Source organism: Lithobates pipiens, unplaced genomic scaffold, assembly GCF_037356315.1.
Source record: "Lithobates pipiens isolate NorthernLeopardFrog02 unplaced genomic scaffold, aLitPip1_a1.2 Scaffold_1, whole genome shotgun sequence".
Classification (NCBI taxonomy): domain Eukaryota; kingdom Metazoa; phylum Chordata; class Amphibia; order Anura; family Ranidae; genus Lithobates; species Lithobates pipiens.
This window is the reverse complement of record NW_027507685.1, coordinates 201,947,405-201,961,405: the sequence shown is the minus strand read 5'-3', so window position 1 is coordinate 201,961,405 and position 14,001 is coordinate 201,947,405. Positions and strand designations below refer to the sequence as shown.

The following is a 14,001-nucleotide window of genomic DNA, read 5'->3' as shown; positions in this document are numbered from 1 at the left end:
AGCAGGGGGGTGTGAGGTGATCATGGAGGGATATCAATTAGTGGGGGGAATAACTGGGAGGTGGCTAACATGGGAAGTGGCTGGGGAGTGACCTGGTTTGTGGGGAGTGTGAAATGGATGATGTGTTTCAAGTTTCATTCACATTTGCGGCAATGCTTACTGCCCTCTGAAAAGTGATCTGTGGTAGATTGCTTTTCAACAAGTGGTATAGCAGCAGATTACAGGCATTCATGAGGTGCTACTGCCACTCCTTTTTTTTTTTTTTTTTAGATTGCTGAATGGTAGTTTTACATTGTTGGACTATGCTTCTACTGGGAGCGAGTTTGGCTTGCAGTTGCAGAGTGGTCCCATTGAAATTAATAGGTGAGTTTGACAGGCTCCAAGCTGTCCATTGAGCTCAGTGCCTCTGGCAAGAAGTGAGGAGAGACTCTGTGAGCTCATCCTATCAGTCTGCTGCAAACAGTGTGCCAGCTTGTATTATAACTGGCCACTTTGTATGTAGGTTCTGACAGTCTACGCAAGGAGCCCTGTATCTCCGGAACCATAGATGATAGGAGCCCCAGATTTTGACCAGTGGTGGGGTAGGTCCCCATGTGACCCTTGGTTGCTGAACCATGACCCTCAAAGTCGATATATATATATTTTTTTATTCTAGCTTTTTATTTATTTTCTTGGCAAATGGACCTATTTTAAGGTAAGAGGCCTGGAGCAGCAGCTCCAATAGCCCCTATGTTAATTCTGCCCTGCAGGATGGGCATGGGAAGAAGGAACTGTACACCATGAAACACTGACCATAGACCTCAATCAGGGGCCTGTTCCTGATGTCAGGTAGGACTGTTGGAGCAGTGGGGAGGCAAAAAGGCTGTTAGGAGAGCATTTTCCAGTAAAACTTACCCAGTAAAGCAAAGTATTACAACAGCGAGGTCAATAATGGGAAAATAGCAGGCAGACAATCCAATTCAGCATTTAAGAAGTGGTTAATGACTAGGGATGAGCCGAACACCCCCCGGTTCGGTTCGCACCAGAACTTTCGAACGGACCCCAAATTCGTACGAACGTTAGAACCCCATTGAAGTCTATGGGACTTGAATGTTCGAAATTAAAAGTGCTAATTTTAACGGCTAATATGCAAGATACTGTCCTAAAAAGGGTTTGGGGACCTGGCTCCTGCCCCAGGGGACATGGCTCAATGCAAAAAAAAGTTTTAAAAACGGCCGTTTTGGCGGGAGCACTGATTTTAATGACGATTAAAGTTGAAAAAAAAGTGAATTATTCCTTTAAATATGGTGCCGGGGGGGTTTCTGTAGTATGCCTGTGAAGTGCCACGTGTTTAGAACAGTCCCTGCACAAAATGACATTTAACGGAAATAACGTCATTTAAAGCTGCTTGCGGTTTTAATGTTATATCTGGTTCCTGCAATATGGTTGAAAATCATTGAGAAAAATGGCATGGGTAGCCCTCCCTGCCCATTACCAGCCCCTTTGGGTCTTGTACGCATATTAAGGGGAACCCCGTACCCATATTAAAAAAAGGAAATGCGTGTGGCCCCCAGGCCCTATATACTCAGAACAGCAGTATACAGGCGGTGCAAACAAGACAGGGACTGTGTAGGTTTGTTGTGTTAAGTTGAATCTGTTTGTAATTTTCAACTGGTACATTTTTAAAGTCTAGCTCCAGTCAAAAAAATTTTTTTTAAGCTTTTTGGAAAACATAGGGAAGGGTTATCACCCCTGTATAATTTGTTTTGTCGTCCATCTTTTTTCATCTCACTTGCTGTTGTCTCCTTCCGTTTGCAAGTAGGAGATGTTTGTAAGTTGGATGTTTGAAAGTAGGGGCCTGCCCTATATGCTCTGCAGAAATGGCGGAACAAGGTGTTGGTTTTGCCACAACATTGTAAGCCCTCAAAGTGACTCTTGGTGGGCGCTGGAGCGCCCTGCTGTGAACGATTATATCAAGAATTGTAATTACATGCCATTGTTGAACAGTGGTAGAAAAATTGACCTTTGGTGGTTGTGGTGCTGGTGCCACAACACTATAAGTCCTCACAGTTACTCTGGGTGGGTACAGGAACAGGCCCTCCTGTGAAATATTATATCAAGAATTGTAATTACATGTCCCTGTTAAACAGGGGCAGAAAAATTGGGCCTTAGGCACTGGTGCTGGTGCCACGACACTGCAACCTCTCCCATATACTCTAGTTTTATTGCAGGAATTAGCCCTGCTGCAAAGCATTGCATCAAAAATTGTACTTAAACGCCCCTGTTAAAGAGGGGCAGAAAAATTGGGCCTTAGGCACTGGTGCTGGTGCCACGGCACTGCAACCTCTCCCATATACTCTAGTTTTATTGCAGAAATTAGCCCTGCTGCAAAGCATTGCATCAAAAATTGTAATTAAACGCCCCTGTTAAACAGGGGCAGAAAAATTGGGCCTTAGGCACTGGTGCTGGTGCCACGTCACTGCAACCTCTCCCATATACTCTAGTTTTATTGCAGGAATTAGCCCTGCTGCAAAGCATTGCATCAAAAATTGTACTTAAACACCCCTGTTAAAGAGGGGCAGAAAAATTGGGCCTTAGGCACTGGTGCTGGTGCCACCACACTGCAACCTCTCCCATATACTCTAGTTTTATTGCAGGAATTAGCCCTGCTGCAAAGCATTGCATCAAAAATTGTAATTAAACACCCCTGTTAAACAGGGGCAGAAAAATTGGGCTGATGGCACTGGTGCTGGTGCCACGACACTGCAACCTCTCCCATATACTCTAGTTTTATTGCAGGAATTAGCCCTGCTGCAAAGCATTGCATCAAAAATTGTACTTAAACGCCCCTGTTAAAGAGGGGCAGAAAAATTTGGCCTTAGGCACTGGTGCTGGTGCCACGACACTGCAACCTCTCCCATATAATCTAGTTTTATTGCAGGAATTAGCCCTGCTGCAAAGCATTGCATCAAAAATTGTAATTAAACGCCCCTGTTAAACAGGGGCAGAAAAATTGGGCTGATGGCACTGGTGCTGGTGCCACGTCACTGCAACCTCTCCCATATACTCTAGTTTTATTGCAGGAATTAGCCCTGCTGCAAAGCATTGCATCAAAAATTGTACTTAAACGCCCCTGTTAAAGAGGGGCAGAAAAATTGGGCCTTAGGCACTGGTGCTGGTGCCACCACACAAACAGGGGCAGAAAAATTGGGCTGATGGCATCACCCAGAAACAGAAATGTTCTTCCAACATATCATCGGAGGAGGAAGAGGATAGACAATCAACATAACAGGACAGAAACTCAGCATCAGCATAGGCAGTCTTGAAGGGATGTGATATTTCAAAAAAAATTATTCGGTTACATCAGCTTCAGGTGCTTGGTAGCTGTGGGTGATCCAAGACTGATTCATCTTGATGAAGGTCAGTCGATCAACTGATTCGGTAGACAGCCGCACCCTGTGATCGGTAACAAAGCCACCAGCAGCACTGAAGGTGCGTTCCGAAAGAACGCTGGATGCAGGACCTGCCAGTAGCTCAATTGCATACTGTGCAAGCTCTGGCCAGTGATCCATCCTCAAGACCCAGTAAGCCAGAGGATTTTCGGTGGGAAAGGTGTCCAAGTCTGACCTTGCCCCTAGGTATTCCTGCACCATGTAAATCAGACGCTGGCGATGGTTGCTGGAACCGATCATACCTTGGGGCTGCGGACTAAAAAATTGTCTGAAAGCATCAGTCAGACGGCCACCTTCTCCACCGCTCCTTCTGACCGATGCCTCAGCAACACGTTGTCCAGGACCAGGAGTTTGTAACCTCCCAGTCTCTGGGAACGCGTTGCACAGACCTTTCTGCAAGGCCTCCCGGAGATGTCTAATCCTCTGCTCCCTCTGCGATGGCAAGATTAGGTCGGCAACCTTACCCTTGTACTGTGGATCAAGGAGAGTGGCCAGCCAGTAATGGTCCCTCTCCTTGATCCGAAGAATAAGAGGATCCTTCCGCAGGCTTTGCAGGATCAGGGAGGCCATGCAGCGTAGGTTAGCTGAGGCATTCAGTCCGGAGTCCTCTGGGTCACTAAGGACAACATGATCCGCAGCTACCTCCTCCCAGCCACGTACAAGTCCACGTGTTTCTTGGGACTGTAAATCATCCCTACAAGACTGCTGCTGCTGATGCTGAGTGCAAGCCTCCACCTCTATGCTGACACAATCATCCTCCTCCTCCTCTTCCTCCTCCTCATCCTCTTCCTGTGTGATGGGTGGCACAGCAGGAACACTGTCTGGATAAAGGGGGCCTTGAGAGGCAAGGAAGTCCTCCTCTTCCTGCCTCTGTTCTGCCTCAAGTGCCCTGTCCATTATTCCACGCAGCGTATGCTCCAAGAGGTGGACAAGAGGTACAGTGTCACTGATGCATGCACTGTCACTGCTCACCATCCTTGTGGCCTCCTCAAACGGTGACAGGACAGTGCATGCATCCCTGATCATGCCCCACTGGCGTGGTGAGAAAAATCCGAGCTCCCCAGACCCTGTCCTGGTGCCGTAGTCGCACAGGTACTCATTGATGGCCCTCTGCTGCGTGTGCAGCCGCTGCAGCATGGCCAACGTTGAGTTCCACCTGGTGGGCATGTCACATATAAGGCGGTTCTTGGGCAGGTTCAACTCCTTTTGGAGCTCAGCCAGCCGAGCACAGGCATTAAATGATCGGCGGAAATGCACACAGACTTTCCTGGCCTGCTTCAGGACATCCTGTAAGCCGGGGTACCTGCCCAAGAACCGCTGCACCACCAGTTTAAGGACGTGAGCTACACAGGGCACATGGGTCAGTTGTCCCTGTCGGAGGGCGGAGAGGAGGTTGGTGCCATTGTCGCAAACCACCATTCCTGGCTTAAGCTGGCGTGGCGTCAACCACCTCTCGGCCTGCCCCTGCAGAGCTGACAAAACATCCGCCCCAGTGTGGCTCCTGTCCCCCAAACAAACCAGCGCAAGCACGGCATGGCATCGTTTTGCCTGCGTACTTGCGTAGCCCCTGGAACGCCTATGGAGCACCGCTGGTTCTGAGGACAGAGCACTGGAAGAGGCCATGGAGGAAGAAGAAGAGGAGGGGGTGGAGGAGAGAGGTGTGTCACAACCAATAGTAGCATTTTGGAGGCGTGGTGGCGGAACAACCTCCAACACTACTGCACCTTGTCCTGTATCCTTCCCAGCTGCCAGAAGAGTGACCCAATGGGCCGTGAAAGACAGGTAACGTCCCTGTCCATGCCTGCTGGACCATGAGTCAGCGGTAATATGCACCTTACCGCTGACCGCCCTGTCCAGTGAGGCAAGGACATTGCCTTCCACATTCCGGTAGAGAGCCGGAATCGCCTTCCGTGAGAAAAAGTGGTGTTTGGGGACCTGCCACTGAGGAACCGCACATTGTACAAACTCACGGAAGGGGGCCGAGTCTACCAACTGAAAAGGCAGCAGTTGAAGTGCTAGCAATTTAGCCAAGCTAGCATTCAACCGCTGGGCATGTGGATGGCTGGGAGTGAACTTCTTTTGCCGGTCCAGCAGCTGGGGCAGGGACATTTGCCTGCTATAATCGGACGTGGGTGTACCACTAGCAGAGTTCCCGGAAGCACTTGGCTGTGACACACCTAATTCTACACCTTCATTCCTCTCAGAGCAGGTTTCAGAGAGGACTGAAGGTCTAGTGGGGTTGGAGATGCCAGCTGATGAGGAGCAAGGAGAGGGCCGCTTTGTTCTTTGGTGTGGGTCTTTGAGGTACGCTTGCCAACGAGCTGCATGGCAGGTCAACATATGTCTGGTCAAGCATGTGGTGCCCAAGCGGCTGATGTTTTGGCCACGCGAGATACGCTTGAGACATATGTTGCAAATAGCAGCGGTGCGATCTGATGCACTCGTCTCAAAAAAGGCCCACACCAAAGAATTTTTAGCATAACGTGCAGAGGCAGCGCCCTGCACAGGCGGAGCTCTGCGGTGTGATTCAGTCAGTGTGCTGCCCCCGGAGGGCATCCTGCCTTGTTGGACATGTGCCTCCTCCTCCTCCTCCTCCTCTCTCCTACCAGGTACCCACGTGGAGTCAGTGCCCTCATCATCCCCTCCCTCTTCATCGCTGTAGCAAACCTGACAGTATGCTGCAGCTTGTGGAACATGACTGCCAGATTGCTGTCCTTCTTGACCATCCCCTCTCTCTGCATTCACGCTACTGCCTTCCTCTAGCTGAGTGTCATCATCAGAGGCTACAAAACACTGGGCATCCTCCTGGAGCATGTACCCAACACTGTGCTCAAAGAGTTCAGGAGACTCCTCAGGAGGACGTGGTGGGTCTAGGGAAGGAGTCACTGATGATGACATTGAGAGGAGGGAAGACGATGCATTGGCAGCTGCTTTGCTAGTACCCTGAGACTGGGTGAGAGAGGATGAGGAGGATGAAGAGGGCTTGGTCATCCACTCTACCAAGTCGTTGGCATGTTGCGGCTCAACATGTCCAGCTGCCGAAAAGAAGGACAAGCGTGTCCCATGGCCACGTGCTGATGACAATGCACCGCGTCCACGACCAGCACTGTTGTCTCTAGACACAGAGCCTGCTTGCCCTCTTTTATCGGCTCGCGCCTGTCTGCCTCTCCTTGCTGGCCTTCCAGACATGGTAATGGCCTGAAGGGAGTTGGGTAAAAAAGCAGTTGGGTAGTGTATATTGTGCTAGAGGCACACAACACCCACTAACTCCTGCAGATGCCTTTATTATAGAACACCAGAGATAAAGGGGTATATACAGATGTATACTGTGCTGTGCTGGAGGCAGGGCCGGCGCTACCACTAGGCGGATTAGGCAACCGCCTAGGGCGCACTGCCGCCTAGGGCGCCGGCCGCTGGCTATTTTATTTCCGCACTGTCCTCCACAGAGCCATGTCATATTCATGTCATGTCAACCCCCAGGGCGCTCTCTGATGTCACGTGTGAAGTTGGGGAGGTGTGGGCGGCCGGGCATCCATCGCTAATGCCAGTGAAAAGCAAGGGGCTGGCCGAGGGCAGATAAGCCCGGGACTCGGGAGAAGAGCTCCACCGTGGCACCGCCTCCTCTTTGACCTCGCCCCCTGACCCCGCCTCCCCCAGGAGCAGCGTACCCTATGCTTCCGGAGCATGGACTGCTCAAAGTTCCTCTCCACACTCTGATGTGAGGCACGCACGCCGTACGCACGAATCTGGAGGACAGGCTCGCTGGGGGCACAGAGCTGTCACAGAGGACGGGCAGGAGGCGCAGGCTGCTGCAGGAGCCGCTGGAAATGGACGGATCAAAGCAGGAGACTGGCATCATGGTATGGAAGGTACTGTCATCATACACACCTGCAGACAGAGACTGGGACAGAGGTGGGACTGCAGGAGCAGGGCTAGGGGTCTCTCATCTCGCCCCAACACCCCCTCACTATCTCAGCCCCCCTCCCTTCTCTCTCAGCCCTCCCCCCTTCTCTCTCAGCCCTCCCCCCTCTCAGCCCCCCCCTCTCTCTCAGCCCCCTCCCTTCTCTCTCAGCCCTCCCCCTCTCAGCCCCCCCCTCTCTCTCAGCCCTCCCCCCTTCTCTCTCAGCCCTCCCCCCTCTCAGCCCCCCCCTCTCTCTCAGCCCCCCTCCCTTCTCTCTCAGCCCCCCTCCCTTCTGTCTCAGCCCTCCCCCCTTCTCTCTCAGCCCTCCCCCCTTCTCTCTCAGCCCTCCCCCCTCTCAGCCCTCCCCCCTTCTCTCTCAGCCCTCCCCCCTTCTCTCTCAGCCCTCCCCCCTTCTCTCTCAGCCCTCCCCCCTTCTCTCTCAGCCCTCCCCCTTCTCTGTCAGCCCTCCCCCTTCTCTCTCAACCCCCCCTCTCTCAGCCCTCCCACTTCTCTCTCAGCTCCCCCTCTCTCTAAATCCCCTCCCCCTTCTCTCTCAGCCCTCCCCCTCTCTCTAAGCCGCCCTCTCCCTCTCTCTCAGCCCTCCCCCTTCTCTCTCAGCTCCCCCTCTCTCTAAGCCCCCTCCCCCCTCTCTCTAAGCCCCCTCCCTCCTCTCTCAGCCCTCCTGCCCCCTCTCTCAGCCCTCCTCCCCCCTCTCTCAGCCCTCCTCCCCCCTCTCTCAGCCCTCCTCCCCCCTCTCTCATTCCCCTCTCTCTCAGCCCTCCTCCTTCTCTCTCAGCCCTCCCCCTTCTCTCTCAGCCCTCCCCCTTCTCTCTCAGCCCTCCCCCCTCTCTCTCAGCCCTCCTCCCCCCTCTCTCATCCCTCCTCCCCCCTCTCTCATTCCCCTCTCTCTCAGCCCTCCCCCTTCTCTCTCTCAGCCCTCCCCCTTCTCTCTCTCAGCCCTCCCCCTTCTCTCTCTCAGCCCTCCCCCCCCTCTCTCTCAGCCCTCCCCCCCCTCTCTCAGCCCTCCCCCCCTCTCTCAGCCCTCCCCCCTCTCTCTCAGCCCTCCCCCCCTCTCTCAGCCCTCCCCCCTCTCTCTCAGCCCTCCCCCCTCTCTCTCAGCCCTCCCCCCTCTCTCTCAGCCCCCCTCCCTTCTCTCTCAGCTCCCCTCCCCTCTCTACCAGCTCCCCTCTCTCAGCCCTCCCCCTCTCACAATTCCCCTCCCTTCTCTCTCAGCCCCCCTCTCTCTCTCTTTGCCCCCTCCCTTCTCTCTTTGCCCCCTCCCTTCTCTCTTTGCCCCCTCCCTTCTCTCTTTGCCCCCTCCCTCCCTTCTCTCTCCAAGCCCCCTCCCTTCTCTCTCCAAGCCCCCTCCCTTCTCTCTCCAAGCCCCCTCCCTTCTCTCTCCGCCCCCCTCTCCCTTCTCTCTCCGCCCCCCTCTCCCTTCTATCTCCGCCCCCCTCTCCCTTCTCTCTCCGCCCCCCTCTCCCCTCTCTCTCAGCCCTCCCCCTCTCTCTCAGCCCTCCCCTCTCTCTCAGCCCTCCCCCTCTCTCTCAGCCCCCCCCCCCCTCTTCTCTCCCAGCCCTCCCCCTCTTCTCTCTCCACCTCCCTCTCTCCAAGCCCCCCTTCTTTCTCTCTCAGCCCCCCTCAGCCCTCCTCCCTCGATCACCCCCCTTCTCTCTCAGCCATCCCCCCTCTCTTAGCCACCCCTATACTCTCAGCCCCCCTCTCTCTCTCAGCCACCCCCATCTCAGCCCCCTCTCTCTAAGCCCCCTTCCTTCTCTCCTAGCCCTCCCTTTTCTCTCAGCCCACCCTATTCTCTCAGCCCCCCTTTCTCCAAGCCCCCTCTCTTCTCTCTGACCTCCATATTCTCTCAGCCCCCACTCTCTTAACTCCCCTCCCTCTCAGCCCACTTATCACTCTCAGCCCCCTTCTTTAGCCTTCCCTCCATTAGCCAGCCCTTCCTCTCTTAGCCCCCACTCTCTCAACCCCCCTTCTCTCACAGCCTCCCTTCTCTCACAGCCTCCCTCCTACCCCCCTTCTCTCACAGCCTCCCTCTCTCTCAGCCCTGCCTCCTGCCCCCTCTCTCCCCTCCCCCCAATTAGCTAGTCTTGCCTAGGGCACAAAATAGGCTATCACTGACCCTGATCAGGTAGGTAAGTATATGTGTCAGGTAGGTCAGTGTATGTGTAAAGTCACATGTGTTACAGGGGCAAAGTGGGGGGGGGGGGGGGGGGCGGCAAAATAAGATTTCGCCTAGGGTGTCAAAAATCCTTGCACCAGCCCTGGCTGGAGGCACACACAACTTCCAATAACTCCTGCAGATGGCAAGTGGGCTCAAATAGAGAAGAGCTATGTAGGTGGAAATAGCGGTATGTACTGGGTACAGAGCACGCAGACAGCACGCACTAGCTCCTAACACTACTGACTGCAAGCTCTATTATAAAAGATAGATCACTAGCTATATAGGTGAGGTGAATATAGCGGTGTATACTGCGGTCAGGGCACGCAGACAACAACCACTACACAACAGCAAGATCGAAAATCGTCCTAAAACGATCGGTGTGTACTGTGTTGAAGGTACACAGAACACCCACTAACTCCTGCAGATGCCTTTATTATAGAACACCAGAGATAAAGGGGTATATACAGATGTATAATGTGCTGTGCTGGAGGCACACACAACTTCCAATAACTCCTGCAGATGGCAAGTGGGCTCAAATAGAGAAGAGCTATGTAGGTGGATATAGCGGTATGTACTGGGTACAGAGCACGCAGACAGCACGCACTAGCTCCTAACACTACTGACTGCAAGCTCTATTATAAAAGATAGATCACTAGCTATATAGGTGAGGTGAATATAGCGGTGTATACTGCGGTCAGGGCACGCAGACAACAACTACTACACAACAGCAAGATCGAAAATCGTCCGAAAACGATTGGTGTGTACTGTGTTGAAGGTACACAGAACACCCACTGCTTCAGACGCCAACACACTACACAAGGCCGCCACGCTGGTCGGCCTTATATAGTGTGGGGCGTGCACTACACAGCCTGAGCTATGATTGGCCACAGGCATCCTGCCTGTGGCCAATCATGGCTCTCCTCGCTGCTGGCGCTGCGATTGGTCAAGCATGCGGGGTCACAGTGCATGCTTGGCCAATCATGAGCCAGCAATGCACTGCGCCATTGCAGTGCATTGTGGGCCGTGAGCGCCACACGAATTTGGCGCGAACGGACCAAAACGTTCGGACTTCGCCGAACGGGCGAACAGCCGATGTTCGAGTCGAACGTATGTTCGACTCGAACACGAAGATCATCCCTATTAATGACCACAGTAAGTAGGAATTGAGTGGAATCCATCTGTCTGTCTTCACATAAACACCAGCAGGTAGTATTTTGACAATGCCTTTTGTTAATCCCTTGCAGTGTATTAACTGGCTACAATACAATGTTTTTTTTAGTTACACTATTAAGCCCCATACACACGGTCGGACTTGTACAAACTTTTCCGTGGACTTTTGTACAAAGTGTGTTGTCCACAAGTTTGTATTGCATACACACGGTCGGACTTTTTGACAACAAACACGAACGTAATGACGTCACAACGTACTGACGCCGCTTCAAAAGAGGACGTTCAATGACTCCAGCGCCACCTTTGGTCAACTTCTGTATTGTAGTCTGATCGTTTGCAATGGTTCTGAGCATGCGTGTTTGTACCCTGTACAAAAGTCCGATGCTTTTGCATACACACGGTCGGACTTTGCTCCATCGGACTTCTGTTGTCAAAAAGTTTGTCCGTTCGCAGAGCCAACAAAAGTCCGATGAAAACAGAAAAAGTTTGTCCGATGGAGCGTACACACAGTCGGATGTTGCTCCAAAACAGCTAATTTGCATGTTTGTTGTCAAAAAGTCCGACCGTGTGTACGGGCCTTTATACTTTGTAACTGAGAGATTAAACAACATGTTCACAATGATCTAATTAGCAGTCAACTGGTTTTAATGTGTATCAAACAAAGGGAGTGCCAACAATTAATAATAATTCTCAATAGCAAAAGCTTCAATTCACACACGTAGACCTGGCCTAATAATGCCATCCAACATTTTTGAAACCCAGGCAGTAAATTAAAAGAAAATATAGTGGTTCCAAAACCCATGTTTAATGTCAAAAAACGGGTGGGGGTGCAAAGTGAATGGAATTGGCAGGTTTGATAATCCACTCAATGAATTGCTCCCCATAGACTGGAGCTGGCCTGAGGGTTTGGGACTTCTACACATCTGAGATTGTCACCCCATCCTATCATCTTAAATCTATAATAGCTTTAATTATTCCATACTTACGATTTTGGTTCTTGTCACTGAGTACATGTGATGGCTGAGAATGCCCATCAAATTCGATGTTTCTATTTCTCCCTGCAAAACCAAGAGGTTCGGAATGATGAAATAGCTTCCAACTGTCCTAGTTTCAAAGACAAATGCCTCCATACCTCTTTTATATATACTATGTAACCACTAAAAATGTTTATGTTGCATCTCAAGTGTTAAATATCTATAACAGGTGGTGAGCGTGAGTCTTGTACTCCAGGGTTATATAGCTAATTTTTAGAGCTGTTACTGATTACAATTTTCGTGTTCGATTAATCTTTTTTTTATTTTTATCGATTAATCGACTAATTTCGATTAATTATAACGCACATACAGATCCAACTACTTTTAGCTGATCTCCTTGCATTGCAACTCTGCATTAGTCAGTGGTAAATGTGGTATACACTATATACAATCACCCGACACTAGTTAGTTTCCACAATCCATGACTTAACTTCACAGTTCACACAAATACGTTTTAAATTCAAACTGTAGCACTGACGTAAGTCATTTTTTTCCCCACAGTAGTGCGACAATCCCTCCACCTCCGGTCTAACTAATCACTCTCACCTTATGGGATGGACCCATGTGCAAACAGATGGTCATGCAAGTGGGTATCAAAAGGGTTAACACGGACCATAAACTTCTCATGTCTCCTTAGATCTCAGCAAGGACGCCAGGTCATGGGTAGAAAGAAAAGATCTAAGTGCTTACCGCTTAAGTATAAGATTTAATTTTTGTGTTCAAACACAAACGACTCACATAAAGATGATAAAAACACAACATGTAAAGCCAACAATCGTGTTAGTTCCGTAGGGCAGGAGCGGGTGACGTCATGCGTAGCTCCTCCCCCGTACGCATTACGTTTAATCAGAACTTCAACGTCACCGGACTCCCCCCCCCCCCTTCCCTTCGTTAGCAGACGGAGGCACTTGGGGAAGAGGGAAGGAGTCAAGTGACGTTGATACGTCGCCGGATCTCCGATGGAACTCCCTGAAGACCCAGAAGCCAGCAGAGAGGTGAGTACCAATCAAAAGAATTTTTATCGATCAAAAACATTAATCGATTAATCAAGGAATTAATCTTTAATTTCCACAGCCCTACTAATTTTCCATTATACTATGAAAACAGGCCTAAATAACAAGATTATTTGATCATTCACACAAGCAGCTGAATGACTGAGGAGGAACCCCCTTACTCACATTGGTCAGCTGGGGCATTTAACAAGTCAGAAATAGTGCTGGGCTTTCTTATTAGAGAGCCCAGCATTCTCTGCATACATGGTATCATGACAGCATCCTACATTTTGATTGGGTCAAAGTAACGGAAAATTGAATGACAGATACTTACCGTAATTTTCGTTTCCTGATGAGCTCCATGTCAGCAAGGCTGGGTATAGGCCCCCCACCCCAGCTGTGCTGACATGGAGCCATTAGCGAAAACTGAAAATTGAATGACAGATACTTCCCGTAATTTTCCTTTCCTGACAAGCTCCATGTCAGCACAGCTGGGGGGCCGAGGTTATACCCAACTGTGCTGACATGGAGCCGCCAGGGAAAACAATTTTTTAAAGAACTAGGTACAAGGGGTTCTTGAGACCATGTTCCCTGTGTGAATTTCAAAAGAACATCCTACCTGAGTGTTTCCACAGCAGATTAGAGCTCCTCTCTGAAGCATATTGTCCAAGTGTCTCCATAATTCTGAAGCTGGGCAGTTGGTATTACTGCTCTGTACCACACCACCAGTCATGTCTTCCAGAGCTTCTCCAGCAAAGCCCATTTGTAGGGCAGAGTACCCACCTTTAAGCCTGCAATCGATCCCTGCGTTAATATTCAATGATATTAAGGTGGGGAAAGAATACATTATGGGAGCCATTTATAAAAATGCAATATCAACTTTTTCATAAATGTCTTAAAAGACAAATGTAAAACTTTAACTTTGGTGCTTTTTTTTTTTTTACTCAGTTTTTGCTGATAATACACAATTAAAGTGTTACTAAACCTATAACAGTAAAATCAGTCTATATATGCAGTAAAGCATGCTTGATATACTGATCTAACCTAAGGGGTTAATCCTGAGCTTTGTGTAAAAAGGCTGTTTGATCTGGTCTTCTCTGAGCCTCCCCTTCTTCCACTGTCCCAATCCATCTCCTAATAAGACAGAGACTTTGAGGCACTCTGCATATGCTCAGTTTGGTATGTATTGTTAGTGAGTTTTTTTTCCTTGGGAGTGTACATGTGATTAGCACACTTGGCACACTGACTGTCCTATGAGGCTGCAGAACCCTTTATCCTCAGTCTGGGCAGTACT

At 50.4% G+C, this 14,001-nt stretch overlaps 1 protein-coding gene across 4 annotated transcripts in view; it reads right to left on the bottom strand.

Moving 5' to 3' along the window:
* The window catches only part of LOC143981923 (calpain-1 catalytic subunit-like), a 116,048-nt gene that overhangs the window by 78,661 nt on the left and 23,386 nt on the right, over window positions 1-14,001 (bottom strand). For 3 of the 4 annotated variants that reach the window (XM_077480192.1, XM_077480177.1, XM_077480184.1), the window contains exons 6-7: window positions 13,327-13,498; window positions 11,668-11,739 (exon numbers count right to left, since the gene is read on the bottom strand). In XM_077480192.1, the coding sequence (XP_077336318.1) occupies window positions 11,668-11,739; window positions 13,327-13,498 (244 nt within the window). Of the gene's footprint in view, window positions 1-11,667; window positions 11,740-13,326; window positions 13,512-14,001 lie in introns of all 4 variants that reach the window. The other variant, XM_077480202.1, reaches the window with a different exon arrangement.